This window comes from Triticum dicoccoides, chromosome 2A (genome assembly GCF_002162155.2).
Source record: "Triticum dicoccoides isolate Atlit2015 ecotype Zavitan chromosome 2A, WEW_v2.0, whole genome shotgun sequence".
Taxonomy (NCBI): Eukaryota; Viridiplantae; Streptophyta; class Magnoliopsida; order Poales; family Poaceae; genus Triticum; species Triticum dicoccoides.
In genome coordinates, this window is record NC_041382.1 from 738,369,079 (window position 1) to 738,395,234 (window position 26,156).

Consider the following 26,156-nt stretch of genomic DNA (forward strand, 5'->3'; position numbering starts at 1 on the left):
TCGTCCTCACTTTGTGATCCCTTTTCTTTGTTTTCGGCATTAAACTTGCCAGCCTGTTGGAAAACCCAACAGTCTCTGTTGGTGTGATTGGCTTGTTTTTCTGGGGTACCATGTATTTGGCACGGACGATCGAGTATGCGATCCAGGCTGGATGGACCGTCGCTGTTCCGTTTGTAGGGCTTCTTTCACTGTCCGGACTTGGAGCCGCTGAATCCGGCGTCAACGATGGTATCATCGGTGTTGTCGCTATTGCTTCGGCGTTTGTGTGTGTTGCGCCGGATCTTTCCGGAGCTGTTCTTGGCCTCGGAGGGGCCTGTTTCGCTGGCTGTGTTTTTGCTACGAGCCAGCCAGTTGTCATCTCCCGCGCAAAAGCGGGTCATGAGTGCCGTAAGGGCTGCAATGGACTTCAGTTTCTCTTGGCCGAGGTGGCGTGCTAGCCATTCATCCCGGATGCTGTGTTTGAAGGCCACTAGGGCTTCAGCATCCGGACAATCAACGATGTGGTTCTTTTTGGTTAGGAATCTAGTCCAGAATTTTCTGGCTGATTCTCCAGGTTGTTGAACTATGTGGCTTAAATCATCGGCATCGGGTGGCCGGACGTATGTACCTTGGAAGTTGTTAAGAAAGGTCTCTTCCAGATCCTCCCAGCTGCCGAGGGAATTCTCGGGAAGACTATTCAGTCAGTGTCTAGCTGGCCCTTGGAGTTTCAGTTGGAGGTATTTGATGGCGTGGAGGTCGTCTCCCCGGGCCATGTGGATGTGGAGAATAAAGTCCTCAATCCATATTGCGGGGTCGGTTGTTCCGTCGTATGATTTAATATTGACGGGCTTGAATCCCTCGGGGAATTCATGATCCAGCACCTCATCTGTGAAGCAGAGAGGGTGTGCGGCGCCTCTATATCGGGCCGCATCACGGCGCACCTCTGATGGAGTGCGTCTGCGGTTATCGGCCCGGGTGTGACTAGGTTTGTCATGCCTGAATAGGTATCCGTCATCCCGAATAGGAAGCGTCCTCGCGATCCGTAGATTGATCTGGTGTGTTCTGCTCTCCTGTCCAGCTCCTGCCGAAGGTCGTATGTGAGGTCCCGAGCTGTTCTGTCCCTGTTTTTGCGAGGTGGTGGGGCGGGCTGTTGTTCGTCCTGAGTTGCCGCTTTATCCTGACCGCGGGGTGGTCGGTCCGCCGCACTATCTCGACCGCGTGGTGGTCAGTCCACATTGCGTGAGGGAGGTATGTGGTTTAGTGCCTCCTCATCGAACTGAGGTAGCAGTCTATGCTTTGGGTAACTCTTGGCTGGGCGCTTGAGGCCGTATTCTTCGGTTGTCAGGACATCAGTCCACCTGTCGATGAGCAGGTCTTGATCGACCTGAAGCTGCTGCTGCTGCTTCTTCAGGCTTCTTGCGGTGGCTATTAGCTGACGCTTGAAGCGCTCCTACTCGAGGGGTGCCTCAGGTATGATGAAGTCCTCATTGTCGAGGCTCTCATTATCCTCGGAAACAGGATGATAACTGTAATCGTCTGGGTCATTGGGCATGGTCTGATTATCAGGGTTATCATGCACGTTGTCTTGTTCCTCCTGTTCGGATGCAGCCCCGACAGGGTCTTCGTTATTTTCGGCATCGCCCGGAGTGCTATTCTCTCCGGTGCCAGTATTCCCGTCGTTTGAGCGACGAGGCTTAGAGCGGCGTTTAGGGCGCCGGCGCTTGGACTGTGTCTCAGGAGGTTTATTCGCAACTGGATCTCCTTTGTCATCGTCGCTAGCTTTTTTAGGTGTGTCGACCATGTACACATCGTACGAAGAGGTGGCCGTCCAACGTCCAGCAAATGGCGGGTTTTGGCCTTGCTCCTGGTCGGCATCGTCGTCCATACCGTCGATGTCTTCGGAGCCGTAATCGAGCACGTCGGTTAAATCATTGACAGTGGCTATGAAGTGGGTGGCGGGTGGGAAACAGAATTTCCCATCATCAGCCTCTCGCTCGAACCGAACATAGTTTGGATGTGAGTCCTTCTCTAAGGACAAATTCTTTAAAGAGTTTAGCACATCACCTAAGGGCGAGTACTGGAAGATGTCTGCGACGCTAAATTCAAAAATCGATAACCGATCCAGCTTGGTGTCCGCAGGCGTACCCGATTTGGAACTCATGGCCGGAGACGAGTCCAGAGTTTCATTGACGTAGACATCACGGGGTGCCGAGTCCGTGTGCGGCTCCAACGCCGGGGGCTCTGTGGCTTCAGATGGCACGGTTTGCTCCGGTTCTAAGGCCGTTGCAGCAGCAGGGACCATCCGCTGGATGTGATCCGATGACAGATTTAGGTCATGTTCATCGGAGCGAGGGGGTGCGATCGCTGCGGTCTCAAATCAATTGAAGATCAAGTCTCCACGGATATCCGTGACGTAGTTCAGGCTTCCAACCTGACCTGGTGGCCAGGGGCGTAGCTGTCGATCTGCTCCAGATGGCCAAGCGAGTTGGCCCGCAGTACGAAGCCACCGAACACGAAAATTTGTCTGGGGAGGAAGGTTTCTCCTTGGACAGCGTCGTTGTAGATGATTGAAGGAGCCATCAAACCTTTCGTGGACGACACAGTGGAACTCTCAATGAAAGCACCAATGTCGGTGTCAAAACCGACGGATCTCGGGTAGGGGGTCCCGAACTGTGCGTATAGGATCGATGGTAACAAGAGACAGGGGACACAATGTTTACTCAGGTTCGGGCCCTCTCTATGGAGGTAATACCCTACGTCCTGCTTGATTGATATTGATGAATATGGGTGTTACAAGAGTTGATCCACCACAAGATCGTGATGGCTAAACCCTAAAAGCCTAGCCTATATGACTATGGTAATGAATGTGTCCTTTTTGGACTATCCCCTCCGGTTTATATAGACACCGAGGGGATTTAGGGTTTACATAGAGTCGGTTACATAAGAAGGAATCCTCATAGTCGGTCACCAAGCTTACCTTCCACGCTAAGGAGAGTCCAATCCGGACTCAGGTATAGTCTTCGGTCTTCATGTCTTCACAGCCCATCAGTTCAGCCCATGGATAACAGGCCGGACGCCCGAGGACCCCTTAGTCCAGGACTCCCTCACCCTCCTCTTCGCCGATTCCGCGTCCAACTTGACGATCTCCTCCGGCGTGCACTCCAACCGCGGCTTCCTTGGCACCTTGGCCGCCTTCTTCTTCACCTTTTCGGGCGGGTCGACGGCCAGGCCGCCGGAATTCGGCTGGGCGTCGACCATGGACGAGGGAGGGAGGGGTGGCGGGAGGGACATGGGAGGGTTTGCTGCAAATGGCGCCAAATGGGCGGGCGGGGGGTTTTGCTTTGTGTCACCGACAGGCGGGCCAGGGGAGGACAAGCGCGCGCGTCCCGCCCGTCCGCGTGCTGTCCGTTTCATCCCAAAATCAACGCAAACTTGGGCCGGGGATGGGTCGAAAGGAGACACAAAAGGACAAAAGTCCGTTTGCACCCGCGCGATGGACCTTCTGGTTTGTCCCTTTTACTCCAAATGGATGGGGCCGGACAGGATGGGGTCGCGCGGTGGAGTTGGCCTCACAACCGTGTCATCGCACTTGATTTGGCGAGCCACCACCAACCCCACCCCTTCAAGTGTACGTTGTGAAATTGCTATGGGCCGATGACCGCCGCCCCAAAATCGCCAGAGGGAACCCCTGGTCGGATTTTTGTCCTCATTTCACTACGCCACCGCCACGGACGAACCATAGAACCATGTCACCACAAAAAATGCAACCGCCGCCGCTCGACCCAACCGTGAGACCATCAACCCCGACAAGCCCTAGCGGTAACTTAGTTACACCAACCAAAATTGAATACATTGCCCGTTCCTAACCCTAACACAAAAACTACTCCTACACCTCAAGAAACCCACTCACTCCCCCAAATCCCTAGCCCAAGCCCCCTAAGCAATCAGAAAGGTGGTGGGCACATACCTCGAAGCCTAGAGCAATGGCGTGACAGAAATGACGAGTTCGACGTCGGCAATTGATGGTGCACGTATCACCGGGGAGATGGAGAGCCGCCACATGAAATCATAGGAGCAGGCGGAGAGTGAAAGGAGTGGGGTCATGACAGGGGGTTATGGTTGTTGGGTTTCGTAGTAATTTCAAAAATTTCCTACGCACACGCAAGATCATGGTGATGTATAGCAACGAGGGGAGAGTGTTGTCTACGTACCCAACGCAGACCGACTGCGGAAGCGATGACACGATGTAGAGGAAGTAGTCGTACGTCTTCGCGATCCAACCGATCAAGCACCGAAACTACGGTACCTCCGAGTTCGAGCACACGTTCAGCTCGATGACGATCCCCGAACTCTGATCCAGCAAAGTGTCGGGGAAGAGTTCCGTCAGCACGACGGCGTGGTGACGATCTTGATGAACTACAGCAGCAGGGCTTCGCCTAAACTCCGCTACAGTATTATCGAGGTATATGGTGGCAGGGGGCACCGCACACGGCTAAGGAATAGATCACGTGGATCAACTTGTTGTGTCTTTGGTGCTATCCCTGCCCCTCTATTTATATGTTGAGCCCCGGGGTCGAAACTTGGAGCAAAAGCCTCCTCAAAGTCGGTTTTTCCCAAAAGGCAAGAGTCCCACTCGGACTTCAGGACCAAACGCCACAATCCTTGGCGTCTGGCCCAGACGCCAGGGTGTCCGGCGTTTGGCCCAGGGCCAGACGCCAGGGTCTTCGGCGTTTGGCCCCCTGGCCTCCGCAAAACTCCTTTTTGCACCGATCTAAAGCCTCATGGGCTTGACCCCTTGGCCTAACCATATCATCCAATATATGAATCTTTACGTCTCGACCATTTCGAGACTCCTCATCATGTCCCCGATCTCATCCGGGACTCCGAACTCCTTCGGTTCATCAAAACATGTAAACTCATAATATAACTGTCATCGTAACCTTAAGCGTGCGGACCCTACGGGTTCGAGAACAATGTAGACATGACCGAGACACGTCTCCGGTCAATAACCAATAGCGGGACCTGGATGCCCATATTGGCTCCTACATATTCTACGAAGATCTTTATCGGTCAGACCGCATAACAACATACGTTGTTCCCTTTGTCATCGGTATGTTACTTGCCCGAGATTCGATCGTCGGTATCCAATACCTAGTTCAATCTCGTTACTGGCAAGTCTCTTTACTCGTTCCGTAATACATCATCTCACAACTAACATATTAGTTGCAATGCTTGCAAGGCTTATGTGATGTGCATTACCGAGAGGGCCCAGAGATACCTCTCCGACAATCGGAGTGACAAATCCTAATCTCGAAATACGCCAACCCAACATCTACTTTTGGAGACACCTGTAATGCTCCTTTATAATCACCCAGTTACGTTGTGACGTTTGGTAGCACCCAAGGTGTTCCTCCGGCAAACGGGAGTTGCATAATCTCATAGTTATAGGAACATGTATAAGTCATGAAGAAAGCAATAGCAACATACTAAACAATCAGGTGCTAAGCTAATGGAATGGGTCATGTCAATCAGATCATTCAACTAGTGATGTGACCTCGTTACTCAAATAACAACTCTTTTGTCTATGGTTAGGAAACATAACCATCTTTGATTAACGAGCTAGTCAAGTAGAGGCATACTAGTGACACTCTGTTTGTCTATGTATTCACACATGTATTATGTTTCCGGTTAATACAATTCTAGCATGAATAATAAACATTTATCATGATATAAGGAAATAAATAATAACTTTATTATTGCCTCTAGGGCATATTTCCTTCAGTCTCCCACTTGCACTAGAGTCAATAATCTAGTTCACATCGCCATGTGATTTAACAGCAATAGTTCACATCACCATGTGATTAACACCCATAGTTCACATCGCTATGTGACCAACACCCAAAGGGTTTACTAGATTCAGTAATCTAGTTCACATCGCTATGTGATTAACACCCAAGGAGTACTAAGGTGTGATCATGTTTTGCTTGTGAGAGAATCTTAGTTAACGGGTCTGCCACATTCAGATCCTCATGTATTTTGCAAATTTCTATGTCAACAATGCTCTGCATGGAGCTACTCTAGCTAATTGCTCCCACTTTCAATATGTATCTAGATCGAGACTTAGAGTCATCTAGATTAGTGTCAAACTTGCATCGGCGTAACCCTTTACGACGAACCTTTTTCCACTTCCATAATAGAGAAACATATCCTTATTCCACTAAGGACAATTTTGACCGCTGTCCAGTGATCTACTCCTAGATCACTATTGTACTCCCTTGCCAAACTCAGTGCAGGGTATACAATAGATCTGGTACACAGCATGGCATACTTTATAGAACCTATGACTGAGGCATAGGAAATGACTTTCATTCTCTTTCTATTTTTTGCCATGGTCGGGCTTTGAGTCTTACTCAACTTCACACCTTGTAACACAGGCAAGAACTCTTTCTTTGACTGTTCCATTTTGAACTACTTCAAAATCTTGTCAAGGTATGTACTCATTGAAAAAACTTATCAAGCGTCTTGATCTATCTCTATAGATCTTGAAACTCAATATGTAAGCAGCTTCACCGAAGTCTTTCTTTGAAAAACTCCTTTCAAACACTCCTTTTATGCTTTACAGAATAATTCTACATTATTTCCGATCAACAATATGTCATTCACATATACTTATCAAAAATGTTGTAGAGCTCCCACTCACTTTCTTGTAAATACAGGCTTCTCCGAAAGTCTGTATAAAACCAAATGCTTTGATCACACTATCAAAACGTTTATTCCAACTCCGAGAGGCTTGCACCAGTCCATAAATGGATCGCTGGAGCTTGCACACTTTGTTAGCTCCCTTTGGATCGACAAAACCTTCCGGTTGCATCATATACAACTCTTCTTCCAGAAATCCATTCAGGAATGCAGTTTTGACATCCATCTGCCAAATTTCATAATCATAAAATGCGGCAATTGCTAACATGATTCGGACGGACTTAAGCATCGCTACGGGTGAGAAGGTCTCATCGTAGTCAATCCCTTGAACTTGCCGAAAACCTTTTGCGACAAGTCGAGCTTTGTAGACAGTAACATTACCATCAGCGTCAGTCTTCTTCTTAAAGATCCATTTATTCTCAATTGCTTGCCGATCATCGGGCAAGTCAACCAAAGTCCATACTTTGTTCTCATACATGGATCCCATCTCAGATTTCATGGCTTCAAGCCACTTTGCGGAATCTGGGCTCATCATCGCTTCTTCATAGTTCGTAGGTTTCATCATGATCTAGTAGCTTGACTTTCAGAACAGGATTACCGTACCACTCTGGCGCGGATCTTACTCTGGTTGATCTACGAGGTTCAGTAGTATCTTGTTCTGAAGTTTCATGATCATCATCATTAGCTTCCTCACTAACTGGTGTAGGTGTCACAAAAACAGTTTTCTGTGATGTACTACTTTCCAATAAGGGAGCAGGTACAGTTACCTCGTCAAGTTCTACTTTCCTCCCACTCACTTCTTTCAAGAGAAACCCCTTCTCCAGAAAGTTTCCGAATTTAGCAAAAAAAGTCTTGCCTTCGGATCTGTGGTAGAAGGTGTATCTAATAGTTTCCTCTGGATATCCTATGAAGACGCACTTCTCCGATTTGAGTTTGAGCTTATCAGGATTTTTTTTTATATAAGCATTGCAACCCCAAACTTTAAGAAACGACAGCTTAGGTTTCTTGCCAAACCATAGTTCATATGGTGTCGCCTCAACGGATTTAGATGGTGCCCTATTTAATGTGAATGTAGCTGTCTTTAATGCATAACCCCAAAACGATAGTGGTAGATCCGTAAGAGACATCATAGATTGCACTATATATCTAATAAAGTACGGTTATGACGTTCGGACACACCATTATGCTGTGGTGTTCCATGTGGCATGAGTTTGTGAAACTATTCCACATTATTTTAATTGAAGACCAAACTCGTAACTCAAATATTTGTCTCCGCGATCAGATCGTAGAAACTTTATTTTCTTGTCACGATGATTTTCCACTTCACTCTGAAATTCTTTGAACTGTTCAAATGTTTCAAACTTATGTTTCATCAAGTAGATATCCCCATATCTGCTCAAATCATCTGTGAAGGTCAGAAAATAATGATACCTGCTGCAAGCTTTAATATTCACCGGACCACATACATCAGTATGTATGATCTCCAACAAATCTGTTGCTTGCTTCATTGTTCCGGAGAACGGCGTTTTAGTCATCTTACCCAAAAGGCATGGTTCGCAAGCATCAAGTGATTCATAATCAAGTGATTCCAAAATCCCATCAGCATGGAGTTTCTTCATGCGCTTTACACCAATATGACCTAAACGGCAGTGCTACAAATAAGTTGCACTATCATTATTAACTTTGCATCTTTTGGTTTCAATATTATGAATATGTGTATCACCACGATCGAGATCCAATGAACCATTTTCATTGGGTGTGTAACCATATAAGGTTTTATTCATGTAAACAGAATAACAATTTATTCTATAACTTTAAATGAATAACCGTATCGCAATAAACATGATCAAATCATATTCATGCTCAACGCAAACGCCAAATAACATTTATTTAGGTCAACACTAATCCCGAAAGTATAGGGAGTGTGCGATGATGATCATATCAATCTTGAAACTACTTTCAACACACATCGTCACTTCACCCTTAACTAGTTTCTGTTTATTCTGCAACTCCCGTTTCGAGTTACTACTCTTAGCAACTGAACCAGTACCAAATACCGAGGGGTTGCTATAAACACTAGTAAAGTACACATCAATAACATGTATATCAAATATACCTTTGTTCATTTTGCCATCCTTCTTATCCGCCAAATACTTGGGGTAGTTCTGCTTCCAGTAACCAGTCCCTTTGCAGTAGAAGCACTTAGTCTCAGGCTTAGGTCCAGACTTGGGATTCTTCACTTGAGCAGCAACTTGCTTGCCGTTCTTCTTGAAGTTCCCCTTCTTCCCTCTGCCCTTTTCTTGAAACTAGTGGTCTTGTCTACCATCAACACTTGATGTTTTTCTCGATTTCTACCTTCGTCAATTTCCGCATTACGAAGAGCTTGGGAATTGTTTCTGTTATCCCTTGCATATCATAGTTCATCACGAAGTTCTACTAACTTGGTGATGGTGACTAGAGAATTCTGTCAATCACTATCTTATCTGGAAGATTAACTCCCACTTGATTCAAGCGATTGTTGTACTCAGACAATCTGGGCACATGCTCACTAGTTGAGCGATTCTCCTCCATCTTTTAGCTATAGAACTTGTTGGAGACTACATATCTCTCAACTCAGGTATTTGCTTGAAATATTAACTTCAACTCCTGGAACATCTCATATGCTCCATGACGTTCAAAACGTCGTTGAAGTTCCGATTCTAAGCCATTAAGCATGGTGCACTAAACTATCAAGTAGTCATCATATTGAGCTAGCCAAACGTTCATAACGTCTGCATCTGCTCCTGCAATAGGTCCGTCACCTAGCGGTGCATCAAGGACATAATTCTTCTGTGCAGTAATGAGGATAAACCTCAGATCACGGATCCAATCCGCATCATTGCTACTAACATTTTTCAACATGATTTTCTCTAGGAACATATCAAAATAAACACAGGGAAGCAACAACGCGAGCTATTGATCTACAACATAATTTGCAAAATACTACCAGGACTAAGTTCATGATAAATTAAAGTTCAATTAATCATATTATTTAAGAACTCCCACTTAGATAGACATCCCTCTAATCCTCTAAGTGATTACGTGATCCAAATCAACTAAACCATGACCGATCATCACGTGAGATGGAGTAGTTTTCAATGGTGAACATCGTTATGTTGATCATATCTACTATATGATTCACGCTCGACCTTTTGGTCTCCGTGTTCCGAGGCCATATCTGTATATGCTAGGCTCGTCAAGTTTAACCTGAGTATTCTGCGTGTGCAAAACTGGCTTGCACCCGTTGTAGATGGACGTAGAGCTTATCACACCCGATCATCACGTGGTGTCTGGGCACGACGAACTTTGGCAACGGTGCATACTCAGGGAGAACACTTCTTGATAATTTAGTGAGAGATCATCTTATAATGCTACCGTCAATCAAAGCAAGATAAGATGCATAAAAAGATAAACATCACATGCAATCAATATAAGTGATATGATATGGTCATCATCATCTTGTGCTTGTGATCTCCATCTCCAAAGCACCGTCATGATCACCATCGTCACCGGCGCGACACCTTGATCTCCATCGTAGCATCGTTGTCGTCTCGCCAATCTTATGCTTCCACGACTATCACTACCGTTTAGTAATAAAGTAAAGCATTACATCGCGATTGCATTGCATACAATAAAGCGACAACCATATGGCTCCTGCCAGTTCCCGATAACTCGGTTACAAAACATGATCATCTCATACAATAAAATTCAGCATCATGCCTTGACCATATCACATCACAACATGCCCTGCAAAAACAAGTTAGACGTCCTCTACTTTGTTGTTGCATGTTTTACGTGGCTGCTACGGGCTTAAGTAAGAACCAATCTCACCTACGCATCAAAACCACAACGATAGTTTGTCAAATAGACTCCGTTTTAACCTTCTCAAGGACCGGGCGTAGCCATACTCGGTTCAACTAAAGTTGGAGAGACAGTCGCCCGCAAGCCATCTATGTGCAAAGCACGTCGAGGGAACCGGTCTCGCGTAAGCGTACGCGTAAGGTTGGTCCGGGTCGTCTCGTCCAACAATACCGCCGAACCAAAATATGACATGCTGGTAGGCAGTATGACTTGTATCGTCCACAACGCACTTGTGTTCTACTCGTGCATATAACATCAACATAAGTAACCTAGGCTCGGATGCCACTGTTGGGTTTCGTAGTAATTTCAAAAATTTCCTACGCACACGCAAGATCATGGTGATGTATAGCAACGAGGGGAGAGTGTTGTCTACGTACCCAACGCACACCGACTGCGGAAGCGATGACACGACGTAGAGGAAGTAGTCGTACGTCTTCACGATCCAACCGATCAAGCACCGAAACTACGGTACCTCCGAGTTCGAGCACACGTTCAGCTCGATGACGATCCCCGGACTCCGATCCAGCAAAGTGTCGGGGAAGAGTTCCGTCAGCACGACGGTGTGGTGACGATCTTGATGAACTACAGCAGCAGGGCTTCGCCTAAACTCCGCTACAGTATTATCGAGGTATATGGTGGCAGGGGGCACCGCACACGGCTAAGGAATAGATCACGTGGATCAACTTGTTGTGTCTTTGGTGCTAGCCCTGCCCCTCTATTTATATGTTGAGCCCCGGGGTCGAAACTTGGAGCAAAAGCCTCCTCAAAGTCGGTTTTTCCCAAAAGGCAAGAGTCCCACTCGGACTCCAGGACCAAACGCCACAATCCTTGGCGTCTGGCCCAGACGCCAGGGTCTCCGGCGTTTGGCCCAGGGCCAGACGCCAGGGTCTCCGGCGTTTGGCCCCCTGGCCTCCGCAAAACTCCTTTTTGCACCGATCTAAAGCCTCATGGGCTTGACCCCTTGGCCTAACCATATCATCCAATATATGAATCTTTACGTCTCGACCATTTCGAGACTCCTCGTCATGTCCCCGATCTCATTCGGGACTCCGAACTCCTTCGGTTCATCAAAATATGTAAACTCATAATATAACTGTCATCGTAACCTTAAGCGTGCGGACCCTACGGGTTCGAGAACAATGTAGACATGACCGAGACACGTCTCCGGTCAATAACCAATAGCGGGACCTGGATGCCCATATTGGCTCTTACATATTCTACGAAGATCTTTATCGGTCAGACCGCATAACAACATACGTTGTTCCCTTTGTCATCGGTATGTTACTTGCCCGAGATTCGATCGTCGGTATCCAATACCTAGTTCAATCTCGTTACTGGCAAGTCTCTTTACTCGTTCCGTAATACATCATCTCACAACTAACATATTAGTTGCAATGCTTGCAAGGCTTATGTGATGTGCATTACCGAGAGGGCCCAGAGATACCTCTCCGACAATCGGAGTGACAAATCCTAATCTCGAAATACGCCAACCCAACATCTACTTTTGGAGACACCTGTAATGCTCCTTTATAATCACCCAGTTACGTTGTGACGTTTGGTAGCACCCAAGGTGTTCCTCCGGCAAACGGGAGTTGCATAATCTCATAGTTATAGGAACATGTATAAGTCATGAAGAAAGCAATAGCAACATACTAAACGATCAGGTGCTAAGCTAATGGAATGGGTCATGTCAATCAGATCATTCAACTAATGATGTGACCTCGTTACTCAAATAACAACTCTTTTGTCTATGGTTAGGAAACATAACCATCTTTGATTAACGAGCTAGTCAAGTAGAGGCATACTAGTGACACTCTGTTTGTCTATGTATTCACACATGTATTATGTTTCCGGTTAATACAATTCTAGCATGAATAATAAACATTTATCATGATATAAGGAAATAAATAATAACTTTATTATTGCCTCTAGGGCATATTTCCTTCAATGGTGGCTCAGTCGCGCGGTTGCCATGAAGAGCGAACGGTCACAAAAGCTGACGCGGCGACGCGGCCATGCGTCAAGATTAGCGCGCTTCATCCAACGGACCACATATCATGGCGCCAAATCAGCCCGTGGGGAACGTCTGCTCCATAGATTTTTGAAAAAACAATCCTCGAGTAAATCTCCGAGTAGATCCTCCCTCCCGATAGCCCATTCCCTCTGCAGTACTTTCCGTGTAACGCGTACGAGGATCTCGTTCCTTCGCTTCGTGGCCGTATAACCTAACCATTTTGGCCTACCCATCGCCGCCTCTGTAACTCCCCCCTTCCAAAGTTCAAACGCCTCAGCCTCCTTTTTTTTTTTTTTGATCCAGCCGCCGCCCGCCTCCGCCTCACCCTCGCGGAGATGGGCAGCGACGGGCCGGCGATCGGAGTCGACCTCGGCACGACCTACTCGTGCGTGGCCGTGTGGCGGCCGTCCCACAACCGCGTCGAGGTCGTCCCCAACGACCAGGGGAACCTCACCACGCCGTCCTGCGTCGCCTTCACCGACGCCTGGCGGCTCATCGGCGACGCGGCTCTCAACCAAGCCGCAAGGAACTCCGTCAACACCGTCTTCGGTAAAATACCAGATCCGATCTCGATCTGCTGGTTTACTTGATTTTTCAGCTCGATGGGTTCGTAGGTCCAGTTCCCTGTCATCGATCGATCCTTTTCTTTGCCTTGTTTAGCTGCTATTCTTGTCTGTGGTATAAACGTCTAGAGATCTTCACTCCACAATCGTTCCGTGTTCAACTAACATTACCTGGTTTTATTTTAAACTGAGAAATCAGCTACCTCAAGCCCTCAACTAGTCATCAATCAACCCGTGCGCTGGCCACAAGTATGACTACTTGCATGATCATACCACCTTAGCCATAGGGTGAAGATTACATGATCCAGATTTCGTCGTCTTGTGATCAACAATATATGAGAACTTCAATGAGGTCTCCAGTTATTAAATATTTGTAAGCTGCATAAATATGATAATCTCAGTCTTCCTTATAAACATAATATAGGCAGGAATGGTTTCAGGTTTTTACTTTTTTAGCAAAGGAGACATCGAGTGCCATTCCAATTACATACACAAAAGGATTTGTTGCCAAAAAAATGCACTTATATCCGGGGAAGCTCATCGATCGGTTTGTACAAGGAAACTCTGAGATTGATGTGTGTACTACTACATTTTGTTGGAAAATAAATCATGTTGAAAACCGTATGGAAACTTCACAACTACAAGTTTAATGCGCGACAGATTTAGGATGTTGTGAGCCCTTGACTATGACATGCATGTGGGCCTGTTTTGTGAAATGCATTGCAAGTTGTATTTTTAAGATATATATTTAGTTTAACTCAGTAGTTATGTAAAATGGCTTTGACATGTGTATCGTGCGACGGAAAAAATAGCGTGCTATTCCGACGTTATAGCATTGCTGTAGCATATCTGGAAGGGTCACGTTACATTTTAGCTAATTTGCTCGCTACGGCGCTATTCGTGCTATAGCGCGCAATTTTGACGCTAAATGAAATAATGTTGTAACGTTTTAACGTGTACTACACACTGCAGCCCATCAAGCATCATCGCATTGCATCGGTCCAACTCACTATCATTCTCTGAGACGTAAACGCAACGCATACTGCTAACCTAGCCAACTTGTCACTAATTTCCACCGGCTCGTGACCGAGGTCGGCGGCAATGGCGGCGGCGGCAGTTCGTGAGCCGCAACAGCTTCTATCCATCCCCCATCCAAGTACCGGCGTCGGCCACGCCTCCAACTCCAGCAAGACAGTGCCAATATCAACCACGCCGCCGGCTCCGGCAAGTCAGCCACCCACGCTTCTCTGTTTAATTAGGAGTGTTTCATTTCCTTAGAAATTAGGAGTGTACATGCCGTGAGCCTCTCGCACGATTTTCTCTTTAATTTAGAGTGTCCCTTTGCTTGTAAATTATGGAAGCCTTTAATTTTATGATATATTTGATATTTTTATGCAAAACGTTATTTTCAAATATAGCACGCTATAACTTGTATAGCATTTGAAGAAGGGCCGCGCTAAATCTTGTAGCATGCTATTCTTTTCAGTTGTATTGTGTCATTGTGTGATGCATCTTGTCCCTAAATATGGTGTAACAATGTTTTGTTATTATTATTATTATTATTATTATTATTATTATTATTATTATTATTATTATTATTATTATTGTTGTTGTTATTTCTGCAAATTGCACTGCTGTAACGAACTGCTATGATTTCTTCAGATGCGAAGCGACTGATTGGCCGGAAATTCAGTGATGCGTCTGTGCAAGGAGATATCAAGCTATGGTCTTTCAAAGTCATTTCAGGCCCTGCTGACCGACCGATGATGGCGGTTCAGTACGGGGGTGAGGAGAAGCATTTCACGGCAGAAGAGATCTCCTCCATGATACTCGTTAAGATGAAGGAGACTGCCGAGGCCTACCTCGGCACGTCGGTGAAGAATGTCGTCATAACTGTCCCTGTCTACTTCAACGACTCCCAACGCCAAGCCACCATTGACGCCGGTGCGATTGCTGGCCTCAACGTCATGCGCATCATCAACGAGCCCTCCGCAGCAGCCATTGCCTACGGCCTTGACAAGATGCCCTGCAGCGGTGAAGTGAAAACGGTACTCATCTTTGATCTCGGCGGCGGTACTATGGATGTCTCCATCATCAGTGTACAAAATGGCGTCTTCACGGTCAAGGCCACGTCTGGTGACACCCAAATGGGCGGGCAGGATCTCAACAACCGGATGGTGGAACACTTTGTGCAAGATTTCCTCAAGAAGCACAGGAGTGACATTAGAGGCAGCCCGAGGGCGCTGATGCGGCTGAGGACGGCATGCGAGAGGGCCAAGAGGATGCTGTCCTCCGCGGTTGAGGCCAAATTCGAGATCGACTCGCTGCACGACAGCATTGACTACTATGGGAGGATCACTCGTGCCCGTTTCGAGGAGCTCAACATGGACCTCTTCCGCAAGTGCATCAAGCACGTCGAGAAATGCCTCAGCGATGCCAAGATGGACAAGTCTCAGATCCATGACGTCGTGCTCGTGGGCGGCTCCACCCGGATCCCCAAGGTGCAGCAGCTGCTCCAGGATTTCTTTGATGGGAAGACGCTCTGCAAGAGCATCAACCCCGACGAGGCCGTCGCCTACGGCGCCGCGGTCCAAGCTGCCGCCCTCAGCGGCGAGTGTGACCGCAAGGGGCAGGACTTCCTCCTGCTGGACGTCACTCCACTCTCGCTTGGGGTCGAGGTATATGACTGGCGAGTGGACCATTATATACCTGGTGTCATGAGCGTGCTGGTTCCCCGGAACACCACCATCCCTCTTAAGAGGGAGGGGCGATACACGAGTGGATTCGACAACCAGACGAGCGTGCTCATCAAGGTGTACGAGGGTGAAGGGGAATGGACCAAGGACAACAGGCTTCTGGGAGAGTTCATGCTCGAGGGCCTCGTCCCGGCGCCAAGGGGCGTGCCGAAGATCATTGAAATGATGGAAGTCGAAGCGAACGGCATCCTGAAGGTGACGGCGGTGGACATGACAACCGGGAGCAAGAAGAGCATCAACATCACGACCAACAAGGGCGGGCTGAGCAAGGAGGATATCGAACGCATGGTGAAGGACGCCGAGAAGTATAGGTCGGAGGACAGGAAGAGGATAATGAAAATGAAGAAGGAAGACGACGAGGGCTGGCTGAGCAAGGCTGATTTTGAGAGGATAGTGCAGAATGGCAAGAAGCAAGTGAAGAAAATAAAGATGGAAGACGATGAGGGTTGGCTGAGCAAGGAGGACTTCGAGAGGATAGTGCAGCATGCCAAGAAGCAAATGACGAACATAAAGGAGGAAGCCGGAGGCCCATAGTGTCCTTAAAGGCTTAAACTACACATACAATGTGTAAAGCAATCCTGCTGCTTTTGCTGGAATGGATGCTTAGTACTAGTTCCTAGTTAGTACTGTTATTAATATGGAGTAATCGTCTATATAAGTTTTATGCGCACTGTTTGCTTGGGTTGCCCCACCCCAAAAAAATCTCTACATCAATCCCTCAAGTATATATGAACCAACTTACTAATACTTTGTGAAAGTCATATTTATTAGCAACTTTTCTTTGTACATTTTTGAAAAATATATAGCTGTTCATGACCTATGTGAAATCAAGAAATGAGAAAAGGAAAGCTCTACAGATCATGGCAAAATGGTCCTAATATTCTTGTACCGTAGAGCTTTCTAGTGTTACGATTTTCAGGGCATGCACAATGGTGCTATCTTAGGAGTGCCACGTAGAATAAATGATGAGATGGAGGAGAGAGAACTCATAAGAAAGGCTTGTCTTCTTTTATTTAAGATAAGATAAGAGATGATCTCTTAGCATAATTTGTCTCGCCATGTTTTAAGGAATTGCTAGTTATTGAAGATAAGGCTAAGATATAACCCATTGTAGACATATTTTTTTGTCATCTCTAAAATACATGCCAGATTTAAGATAAGACTGTCCTATCAACCATTGTACATGCCCTCACACGGATTGGAAATGAGACCTCCTATGTGACGCGTTCTGCAGCAAATTGCCGTCGCGACGCACACATGGAGCCCCGACTGGGCCGGCCCATTTAGGCGCGGTGAGAATGTACATCGAAAAATCTGTCGGATGTGGGAATCGAAATCCTTACCTCTAGCTCAGTGCGAACACCTAATTTTTTTGGAAACATGAACATTTTTTTAAATGGGAGCAAATTTTAAAAACCTGAACAAATTCTGATAATTATGAACTTGAAATTCTGAATTTTTGTTGAAATATGTGAACAAATTTTGAAAAACAAGAAAAAAAATTAAATTCTGAACATTCTTTGAATTGTAAACAATTATTAAAAACTCTGAATGAAATTCGAAAATCTGAACATTTTTCAAAAGCATGAACAAATTGTGAACAATTTTTGAAAATGCGAACATTTTTTGAGATTCTGAAATTTTCTGAAAAGTTGTGAAAAAAATTTGTACCAAAACATGCCGAACAATTTTCTAATAACTGGAAAATATTTGAAAATCGTAAAAAATATTTTAAAAGGTTTTTTTTCTGAATTTCTGACCAAAACTTGAACTCACGAACAATTTTTAAAATTTGAACTTTTTCAGAATTTTCGAAAAAAAGTTCAAAATGTGAAAAAATTTGAAGAAAGAAAAAATAAACTTGAAAAAGGAAAAAGAAACAAAAAAGGAAAAAGATTAAGAAGAAAAAGAAACAGAAAAATGGGAAAAAAAGAAGAAAAAAAGGAAAACCGGCAAAAGAAAACAAACCGGTTCAAGGAACCTTCTAGAAAGTTCCCAAACCTCGATGACGTTGTACGAACTGCGAAGCAAATTGGGCCGGCCCATTGTGTCGGTCGGTTTTTGTCCTCATTTCTCCGCGCCGGACCTCACAACCATGTCACCACAAAAAATGCAACCGTCGCCGCTCCACCCAATCGCGAGACCACCAACTCAGACAAGCCCTAGCGGCAACTCAATGAGCCGACCAAAACTGAATGCATTGCCCGCTCCTAACCCCAACACAGAAACTACCGCCGCACCCCATGAGGGAATGTCTGTTCCATAGAATTTTGAAAAAACTCCTCGAAGAAATCTCCAAGTGATCCTCTCGATAGCCCATGCCCATTGCAGTACTTCCTTATACGCGTACAAGGATCTCGTTCTTTCGCTTCGTGGCATCGTGCTTTATAAGAGCATCTACAACGAAGAAGAACTTCCCCTCCCGGCCCTCGCGTCGTCCCCTTGGGCGACTCGGGGGCGACTAGGGTTCCGCCGCCGCCGCCACCCCCTCCACCCCCTTCCTTCCCCTCGCCGCTACCAGAGGCGGCCGTCGAGAAGCCCGCACGGACGCCGGTGAAGGTGGCGGCGGGGATCTCGGCGCTCCTCCCCCTCTTGGAGGCCTGTGGTTCCTTGGGCGGCGGCCCTTGCCGGACAGGCGACGTCGTCGGGCGGTGGGCGGCATTCGCAGGGGGTGCTGGCCAGCGTGCCCGGCCGTGCGGGCGGCGGGTGGCTGGTGGAATTCGGCCACGGCGTGTTCTGCTTCGCCAGATCTGGAGGTGTGAAATCCCTATCCCCTGCTGCTTCTCTCTCGCCTCCGTGGTGGGCTAGCTTCGTCTGGCTCCGGCGTTGGTGCGTGTTGGTGGTCAGCCAGGGAACCAGGGGAAACCTTGGCCGGTCCGGCCGGCCCGGCGGCGGCAACGCCCAAGGGCGCTGCTTTCCTTCATGGGGGCGCAGCCGAGGTCCCTTGCTCTCCACCCCGATCCCCCTGCCCAGGTGAAAACCTTTATCCCCGACGGATTTGGCGGCGGCGGCGCCTTGCGCGTCGTGACCTTGCTGGAGGCGTCGTCAAGGGTGTGGGGATCGGTCGGGAGGTTATGCAGGTGAGGGATTGCGCTACCTCCTTTGCGTCGTTCGATTCCTGAAGCTTGTCTCCAACTAGTTGGGCATGGACTGTGGCGGAGCAGCCGGCGAGGTATATCCCAAATCGATGTGGTCATCCCATGTCCACCTTGCGATGCGAGGGCGACATTCTTCCAGCTCTAGGGTGAGCTTCTCGAAATCCCGATGGTGCGACGCCTACGAGCCATGGCGAGGGGGAAGGGTCCCTCTTCGGTGATTGAGAAGGAAGATGCTGGTTCCTTTCTTCTCTAAGTGTTCCTGGAGCACAGTCCATCCTCGAAGGTCGGCTATGTCCTGATGCGCTGCGCCGTTTCTGCTACATATGATCCTAGTGTGGAGTGCTCGGCCTTTACTAGCTGTTTGTGGCTTGTGGAGGTTGTAGTGAGTAGTCTTTCCAGTGTTCTCCGTTGTATTGTTCTGATCGTTGTAAATTGGGTTGTCTGCTGTAATTCCTGGCCGGTTGATGGCTTTGTTAATTCAAAGCCGGACTCTTCGCGAGCCTTCGTTCTAAAAAAAAGAGCATCTACAACTGCAAACATAAAAATCCGGTGGCCCTAAAACGCCAGTGAACGCGCCTAAACGCGTCCATGGATAGTGATGGGTAGCACACCAAAATTTTCCGCCACAGCCATGAATCTCAAACTTTATGTCTCAAATCCATACTAGTCGTGTAGATAAAAACCTACGTACTACATACATAGCTAAAACTACGCATCATCGGAGAGGTCGACGATCTCCATTCCTGGCGTCAGGTAGACAGGCAAGTGCGGCAACTCTTGCGCCCGCGGAGGCTCCGGCTCCTCCACCCCTTCTGCCTCTGCATCCAATTCGACGAACATCGCGTCTGTCACTGTCTGTTCTTGCAGGATGAACCATCGATTGGCCTCGACGTAGCCCTCACTCTGGATGGACTCCAGGATGGCGGTCTGCTTCGCCATTTTCATCGCTTGGGCGGCCTCGTACTCCGCTTGCGTGTCTGCCATGGTGAAGCCCGCAGTCGGCTCCTCCTCCTCCGCCATGGACTTCGCTCCCGGCGGCTGCACCCTCCCCCTCCCTCCCTTGCCTCCTCCTCCTTGCCGTCGTCCTCCTTCGGCTTGGGCGAATCCGGAGGAAGGCCCACACCGCAACGGCCTGCTCGCTTGCCCGAATCACCTCTAGCAGCTGCGGACGGCGCTCCGAAGTGAGCATGATGTAGGTGATGATGCGGCGCCTCGGCATGATGCGGCAGACGGATTGGAAGTAGCGGCAGTGGAGAGAAGAAAGGGGAAATGGGGCGGATAGGGTTCGGCTACCGCCGTCCGGCTTAAATAGCGGGCCTCCTCCCTTGCGCGGCACGCCGGAGCGGCCCCACACGGCGTGGAGTGGAGGGGGCACTCGTTGGACTAGCGGTCTCTCAGTATCCTCATGCATGCCCTATCAGTCAGTCTGACGTGATGGACGTGTCTGAGCGTCACATATCCATCTCATAGGACGAATATGGTAAGTGTCGGTTAGTCCAGGCGTTTGAACCAAGGATGAAAAATCCATTTGGGTAAAAAATCGTCCGGACATTGACCCGATAGCCTGTCCGAACATTTATTCCAGCCATTTGGCCTGCCCATCTTCCCTCGCGGAAGCAAGGCCGCCTTCACTTCCATCCGGTTAAAAAAAGGGCGACACTGGGCGCCGGTGCGCCGGCCGAATGTTTCGGCCGGTCCGCTCCCAGCCGCCCGATCTACTGTACGACACCGTCAGATCGGAGCTCCTCTGCTATTTTTTTTCTACCTTATCCTCGTCTCCCTGAGCGCTCGCCGCACCGACCGCCCGTCAGGGCCGCCCCACGCTCCGGCACTCAGCTCGCCCCCGGCCGCTCGCCGCCCCGGCCGCCAGTTGGAGCTGACCGCTCGCTGCCTCCCGTCGGATCGCCATGGATGCAGCTCCGCGACTCAGCTCGTCCAGACCGTTCGCCGCCCCTGCCACCCGTTGGGGCCGCCCCGCGCTCCGGGACTCAGCTCGCCCGGACCGCTCGCTGCCCCTGCCGCTCGTCGGAGTGCCATGGATGCAGCTCCGCTCCGATGATTGGTTCCAGCAAAAAACAGAGATGCCCTGTGGTAGCATTTTCCTGTGTCAGTTGTAGCAAATGAAGACAACGGTTGCAGCAAAAAAAATCCATCGGCGTCGCCATTGTAGCAAAAATGTTAATCGGATGTAGCTTCCATGGTTGCCGGTTGCAGCAAAAAATGACGTGTTTGTAGCAAAAAAACACATCATCGTCGCTGTCAGGCCGCATCATCATCATGTGGTTGCAGCTACAAGGAGCAAAAAGGCTACAACCGCTGACGTGAAAAGCTTCAACCGGCTATGAAAAAAGTCTTAACTCATGTACGAAGAAACCTATGATAACCAAAAAGAAAGGTTACAACCGCTGACAGAAAAGCTTCATCTGGCGACGAAAAAAGCTTCATACGGCCATGAAAAAAGTTTCAACCGTGGAGCCGGAAGCCATGGATGACGGACGAAAAGCTGCGACCAGCGTTTACAAAAGGTACAACCGGAATTGAAAAAAGCTTCAAACTTATTGTCTTAGCTATAACCATGGACGACGGCGAGGAGCGGAGGCGGTGACGCGGGGAGATGCTGCGGCCATGGTGGCTGCGAGCTGGGACCGGCTGGCGGGTGAGCTGCAGCCTTATGACAGAAGCATGGGGCGGCCGAGGGATGAGTGTGGTCTGCACGGGTGACCGGCGAGCAGGAGCGATGGAACGGCAGCGACGACGGCGGCCGGCGGCGTGAGGAGCTTGCACTGGTTCGTGAGCAGCGACGAGGAGAGAGGAAACGTGGTTGTGGAGTCGCGGCTGAAGGTAGAAGAAAAGATAAGGGATAAGGATAGAAGAGGGAAAGTTGTGCGCGGCCTACCGCGTACACACGTTTTGCTTTTGCCGGTGTTTTCGTGGACGTTGGGCCAGCGTGGCGTGCGATCCGGCCGAACGGTTCGGCCGGCGCACCGGCCTCAAACGATTCCCTTAAAAAAAAAGCCCCCTCCTCCATCCAGCCGCCGTGCGCCTCTGCCTCAACCCTAGGATGGTCGGCGACGGGCCGGCGATCGGCGTCGACCTCGGGACGACCTACTCGTGCGTCGCAGTGTGGCGGCCCTCCCACAACCGCGTCGAGGTCATCCCCAACGACCAGGGGAACCTCACCACGCCGTCCCGCGTCGCCTTCACCGACGCCTGGCGGCTCATCGGCGACGCGGCTCTCAACCAAGCCGCAAGGAACCCCGTCAACACCGTCTTCGGTAAAATAACAGATCCGACTCGATCTGCTGGTTTACTTGATTTTTCAGCGCTAGTCTCTGACAGCTCGATGGGTTCGTGTTCAGTTCCCCTGTCATAGATCGATTCTTTTCTTTGCCTTGGTTAGCTCGTATTGTTGTACATGTCTAAGATTTTCACTCCACATCGTTCAGTATTTAACCAACATTACCTGGTTTTAATTAAAACTGAGAAATTAGCTACCTCAAGTCCTCAACTAGTCATCAGTCAACCCGTGCGCTGGCCACAACCCACAAGTAGTATGAGTATACTTATTACTTGAAGTTCTAGTTCTAAACAAAATATATATGTAAAGCGTGAAATATTGTGAAAACACAAGCACACTATTGAGAAGTCTTTATTTGAAATGTATGGTCCTTCAATGCCTCTGATAAATCGGTTTCCGGTCATGTTATACAGTGATATGTATGATTTTTCAGTTGTGTTACATCCTGATGACTTCAGATTTGTATACTTTGTCAAAACTGTTTCACTAAGATTGAAGTTTTCCATGTCAGAATCTTTTGCTGGATTTGTTTGAATGCTATTAATTCCAAAAAATGCTTACTTAATGTACATAAATTGTAACCCACATGTTTATGTGCTCTGTTGTAAACTTCTTTTTCTGCTGATGGTCGTCCAGACCGATTCCATATATCTAGTCTTCTGGTTCAAGATTATTTTATATATCTGTAATTCTGTATGCTCCAAACATTACTACGCGTCATATCCATATGATTGTGTGTGTTTGTGTGTGGCAAGTTTGGTTAAGATACCTTTGTAGCACAGATTCAAATCCAAGCTTGGTTGAGGGGCCTTTCTCAACACGCATATGGATACTAATCATCATACCACGTCAGCCATAGGGTGAAGATTACATGATCCAGATTTCCTATCGTATTGTGATCAATAATCGATGAGAGCTTCTATGAGGTCTGCAGTTATTCTTATAAACAGAATATACACAGGAATGGTCCCTGGTTTTTAGCAAAGGAAACATCGAGTGCCATTTCAATTTCACTACAAAAAAGGATTTGCTGCCAAAAAAAAAAGATGCACATGTATCGCAAATACTGAGATTGATTGGTGTCCTATGTCACTCCATTTTGTTGGAAAATAAATCGTGTTGAAAACTGTATGGAAACTTCACAAAATCACAACTACAAGTTTAATACGCAGCAGATTTAGGATGTTGTGAGCCCTTGACTGACATGCATGTGCTCCTGTCTTGTGAAATGCATTGCAACTTGGGTTAGTTTAAGTCAGTTGTTCTGTAAAATTGCTTTGAAATATGTATTGTGTGATGCATCTTGTCCCTAAATATGGTGTAACAATATTTTGATATGTTGCACTTCTGTAACGAACTACTGCGATTTCTTCAGATGCGAAGCGACTGATTGGCAGGAAATTCAGTGATGCGTCTGTGCAAGGAGACATGAAGCTATGGCCTTTCAAAGTCGTTTCAGGTCCTTGTGACCGACCGATGATCGTGGTGCAGTACATGGGCCAGGAGAATAAATTCACGGCAGAAGAGATCTCCTCCATGATACTCGTTAAGATGAAGGAGACTGCCGAGGCCTACCTCGGGACGTCGGTGAAGAACACCGTCATCACTGTCCCGGTCTACTTCAACGACTCCCAACGCCAGGCCACCATTGACGCCGGTGTGATTGCTGGCCTCAACGTCATGTGTATCATCAACGAGCCCTCTGCAGCAGCCATTGCTTATGGTCTTGACAAGATGTCCGGCAGCAGTGAAGCGAAGACGGTACTCATCTTTGATCTCGGCGGCGGTACTATGGATGTCTCCATTATCAGTGTACAAAATGGCGTCTTCACGGTCAAGGCCACGTCCGGTGGCACCCACCTTGGCGGGCAGGATCTCAACAACCGGATGGTGGAACACTTTGTGCAAGATTTCCTCAAGAAACACAAGAGTGACATCAGAGGCAGCCCGAGGGCGCTCATGCGGTTGAGGACGACCTGTGAGAGGGCCAAGAGGATGCTGTGTCCACCACGGTGGAGGCCAAATTCGAGATCGACTCGCTGCATGACAGCATTGACTACTATGGGAGGATCACTCGTGCCCGTTTCGAGGAGCTCAACATGGACCTCTTCCGCAAGTGCATCGAGCACGTCGAGAAATGCCTCCGCGATGCCAAGATGGACAAGTCTAGGATCCACGACGTCGTGCTTGTGGGCGGCTCCACCCGGATCCCCAAAGTGCAGCAGCTGCTCCAGGATTTCTTCGATGGGAAGACGCTCTGCAAGAGCATCAACCCTGACGAGGCCGTTGCCTACGGCGCCGCTGTCCAAGCTGCCGTCCTCAGTGGCGAGTGTGACCGCAAGGGGCAGGACTTCCTCCTGCTGGACGTCACCCCGCTCTCGCTCGGAGTCGAGGTTGTGCCTGGTATCATGAGTGTGCTGGTTCCCCGGAACAGCACCATCCCGGTTAAGAGGGAGGGGCCATACACGACAAAATTCGACAACCAGACGAGCGTGCTCATCAAGGTGTATGAGGGTGAAGGGGAGTTGACCAAGGACAACAGGCTCCTGGGCACGTTTGCGCTTACCGGCATCACCCCAGCCCTAAGGGGCGTGCCGAAGTTGATTGAAACCATTGAAGTCGAAGCAAACGGCATCCTCAAAGTGACGGCGGAGGACATCACAACTGGAAACAAGAAGAGCATCAACATCACCACGGACAAGGGCGGGCTGAGCAAGGAGGAGATCGAACGCATGGTGAAGGACGCCGAGAAGTACAGGTCGGAGGACAGGAAGAGGATAATGAAAATGAAGAAGGAAGACGAGGAGGGCTGGCTGAGCAAGGCGGATTTTGAGAGGACAGTGCAGAATGGCAAGAAGCAAGTGAAGAAAATAAAGATGGAAGACGATGAGGGTTGGCTGAGCAAGGAGGAGTTTGAGCGGACGGTGCAGCATGCAAAGAAGCATAGGAAGCAAATAAAGCAGGAAGCCGGAGGCCCATAATGCCCTTAAACTAATTACATGAAAGAGGAAGGCGATGTGTTCTGCAATCCTACTGCTTTTACTAATGCATGCTTAGCAGTTAGTACTGGTACTGACATTGACTAATCGTTTATCTATATATCAGTCTTATGCGTTTTATGGGCATCAGAATACTGATGTTTTTATATTCTACTCCCTCCGTCCTATAATATAAGAGCATTTTTGACGCTCGACGAGCGTCAAAAATGCTCTTATATTATAGGACGGAGGAAGTATCAGACTAGTCATTAGCCATTGGATATTTGGATTAGAAGCAGGATGTATGTTGGATCTATTACTGTAGGCCCGCGTGAGATTAGTTGTAGCCGCTAACTGAATGCTTCCTAACTGCTCCGGTAACCCACGCTCGGGTTATTATCTCTCTCCATCTGTTTCTTTTTCCCTAAGACGTTGCTTCCTTGTTGCATTGCTTTCTTAAAGCACGCTAGGTTACCAGGTTCAAGCACCAACGATGATGGAAGCATTACTTGTGAGAATCACTACATCTGATCTTTTAGGAAACATAACCACTAAATTCTAAGGTATAACCCCCAAAGATGATGCTTCTACTGTAGGTGATGAATCTCCAAAATCTTCCTGGTTGTTTCTATTCCGTAACACATATGGCAATGGAAGCATTTTCTTTTCTTGTTTTGAATTGCAATGGAAGCATTTTCTCATGAGATGAAAACAATTTATGTAGCTATTGATGCAAACATTTATTCGACCAAATTACCCCATGATTGAGTCTATTCCATAGCCCAACATTTTTCACATTCCATGGAAGTTATTGGTGCAAACATTTTTTCAACCAAAGGGCGCATACTTATGTTTTGTAATGGAAACATTT

General features: G+C 48.0%; 1 protein-coding gene, 1 long non-coding RNA gene and 1 pseudogene across 2 annotated transcripts in view; 2 read left to right on the forward strand and 1 right to left on the reverse strand.

The window, feature by feature from the left end:
* The window catches only part of LOC119358258 (heat shock 70 kDa protein 18-like), an 18,977-nt gene extending 2,429 nt beyond the window's left edge, over positions 1–16,548 (forward strand). The window contains exons 2-3 of the mRNA XM_037624902.1: positions 12,896–13,141; positions 14,818–16,548. Of these exons, the coding sequence (XP_037480799.1) occupies positions 12,896–13,141; positions 14,818–16,445 (1,874 nt within the window). The 3' untranslated portion in view covers positions 16,446–16,548. The remainder of the gene's footprint in view (positions 1–12,895; positions 13,142–14,817) is intronic.
* A 3,988-nt stretch (positions 16,549–20,536) lies between these two features.
* On the reverse strand, positions 20,537–21,916 carry LOC119356798. The gene is made up of 2 exons (XR_005172041.1): positions 21,584–21,916; positions 20,537–21,095 (listed from the first exon to the last, which is right to left on the reverse strand). It is a non-coding gene; the product is annotated as an uncharacterized LOC119356798 (long non-coding RNA).
* Positions 21,917–22,025: 109 nt separating this feature from the next.
* On the forward strand, positions 22,026–25,426 carry LOC119356799 (annotated as a pseudogene).
* Positions 25,427–26,156: the final 730 nt, after the last annotated feature.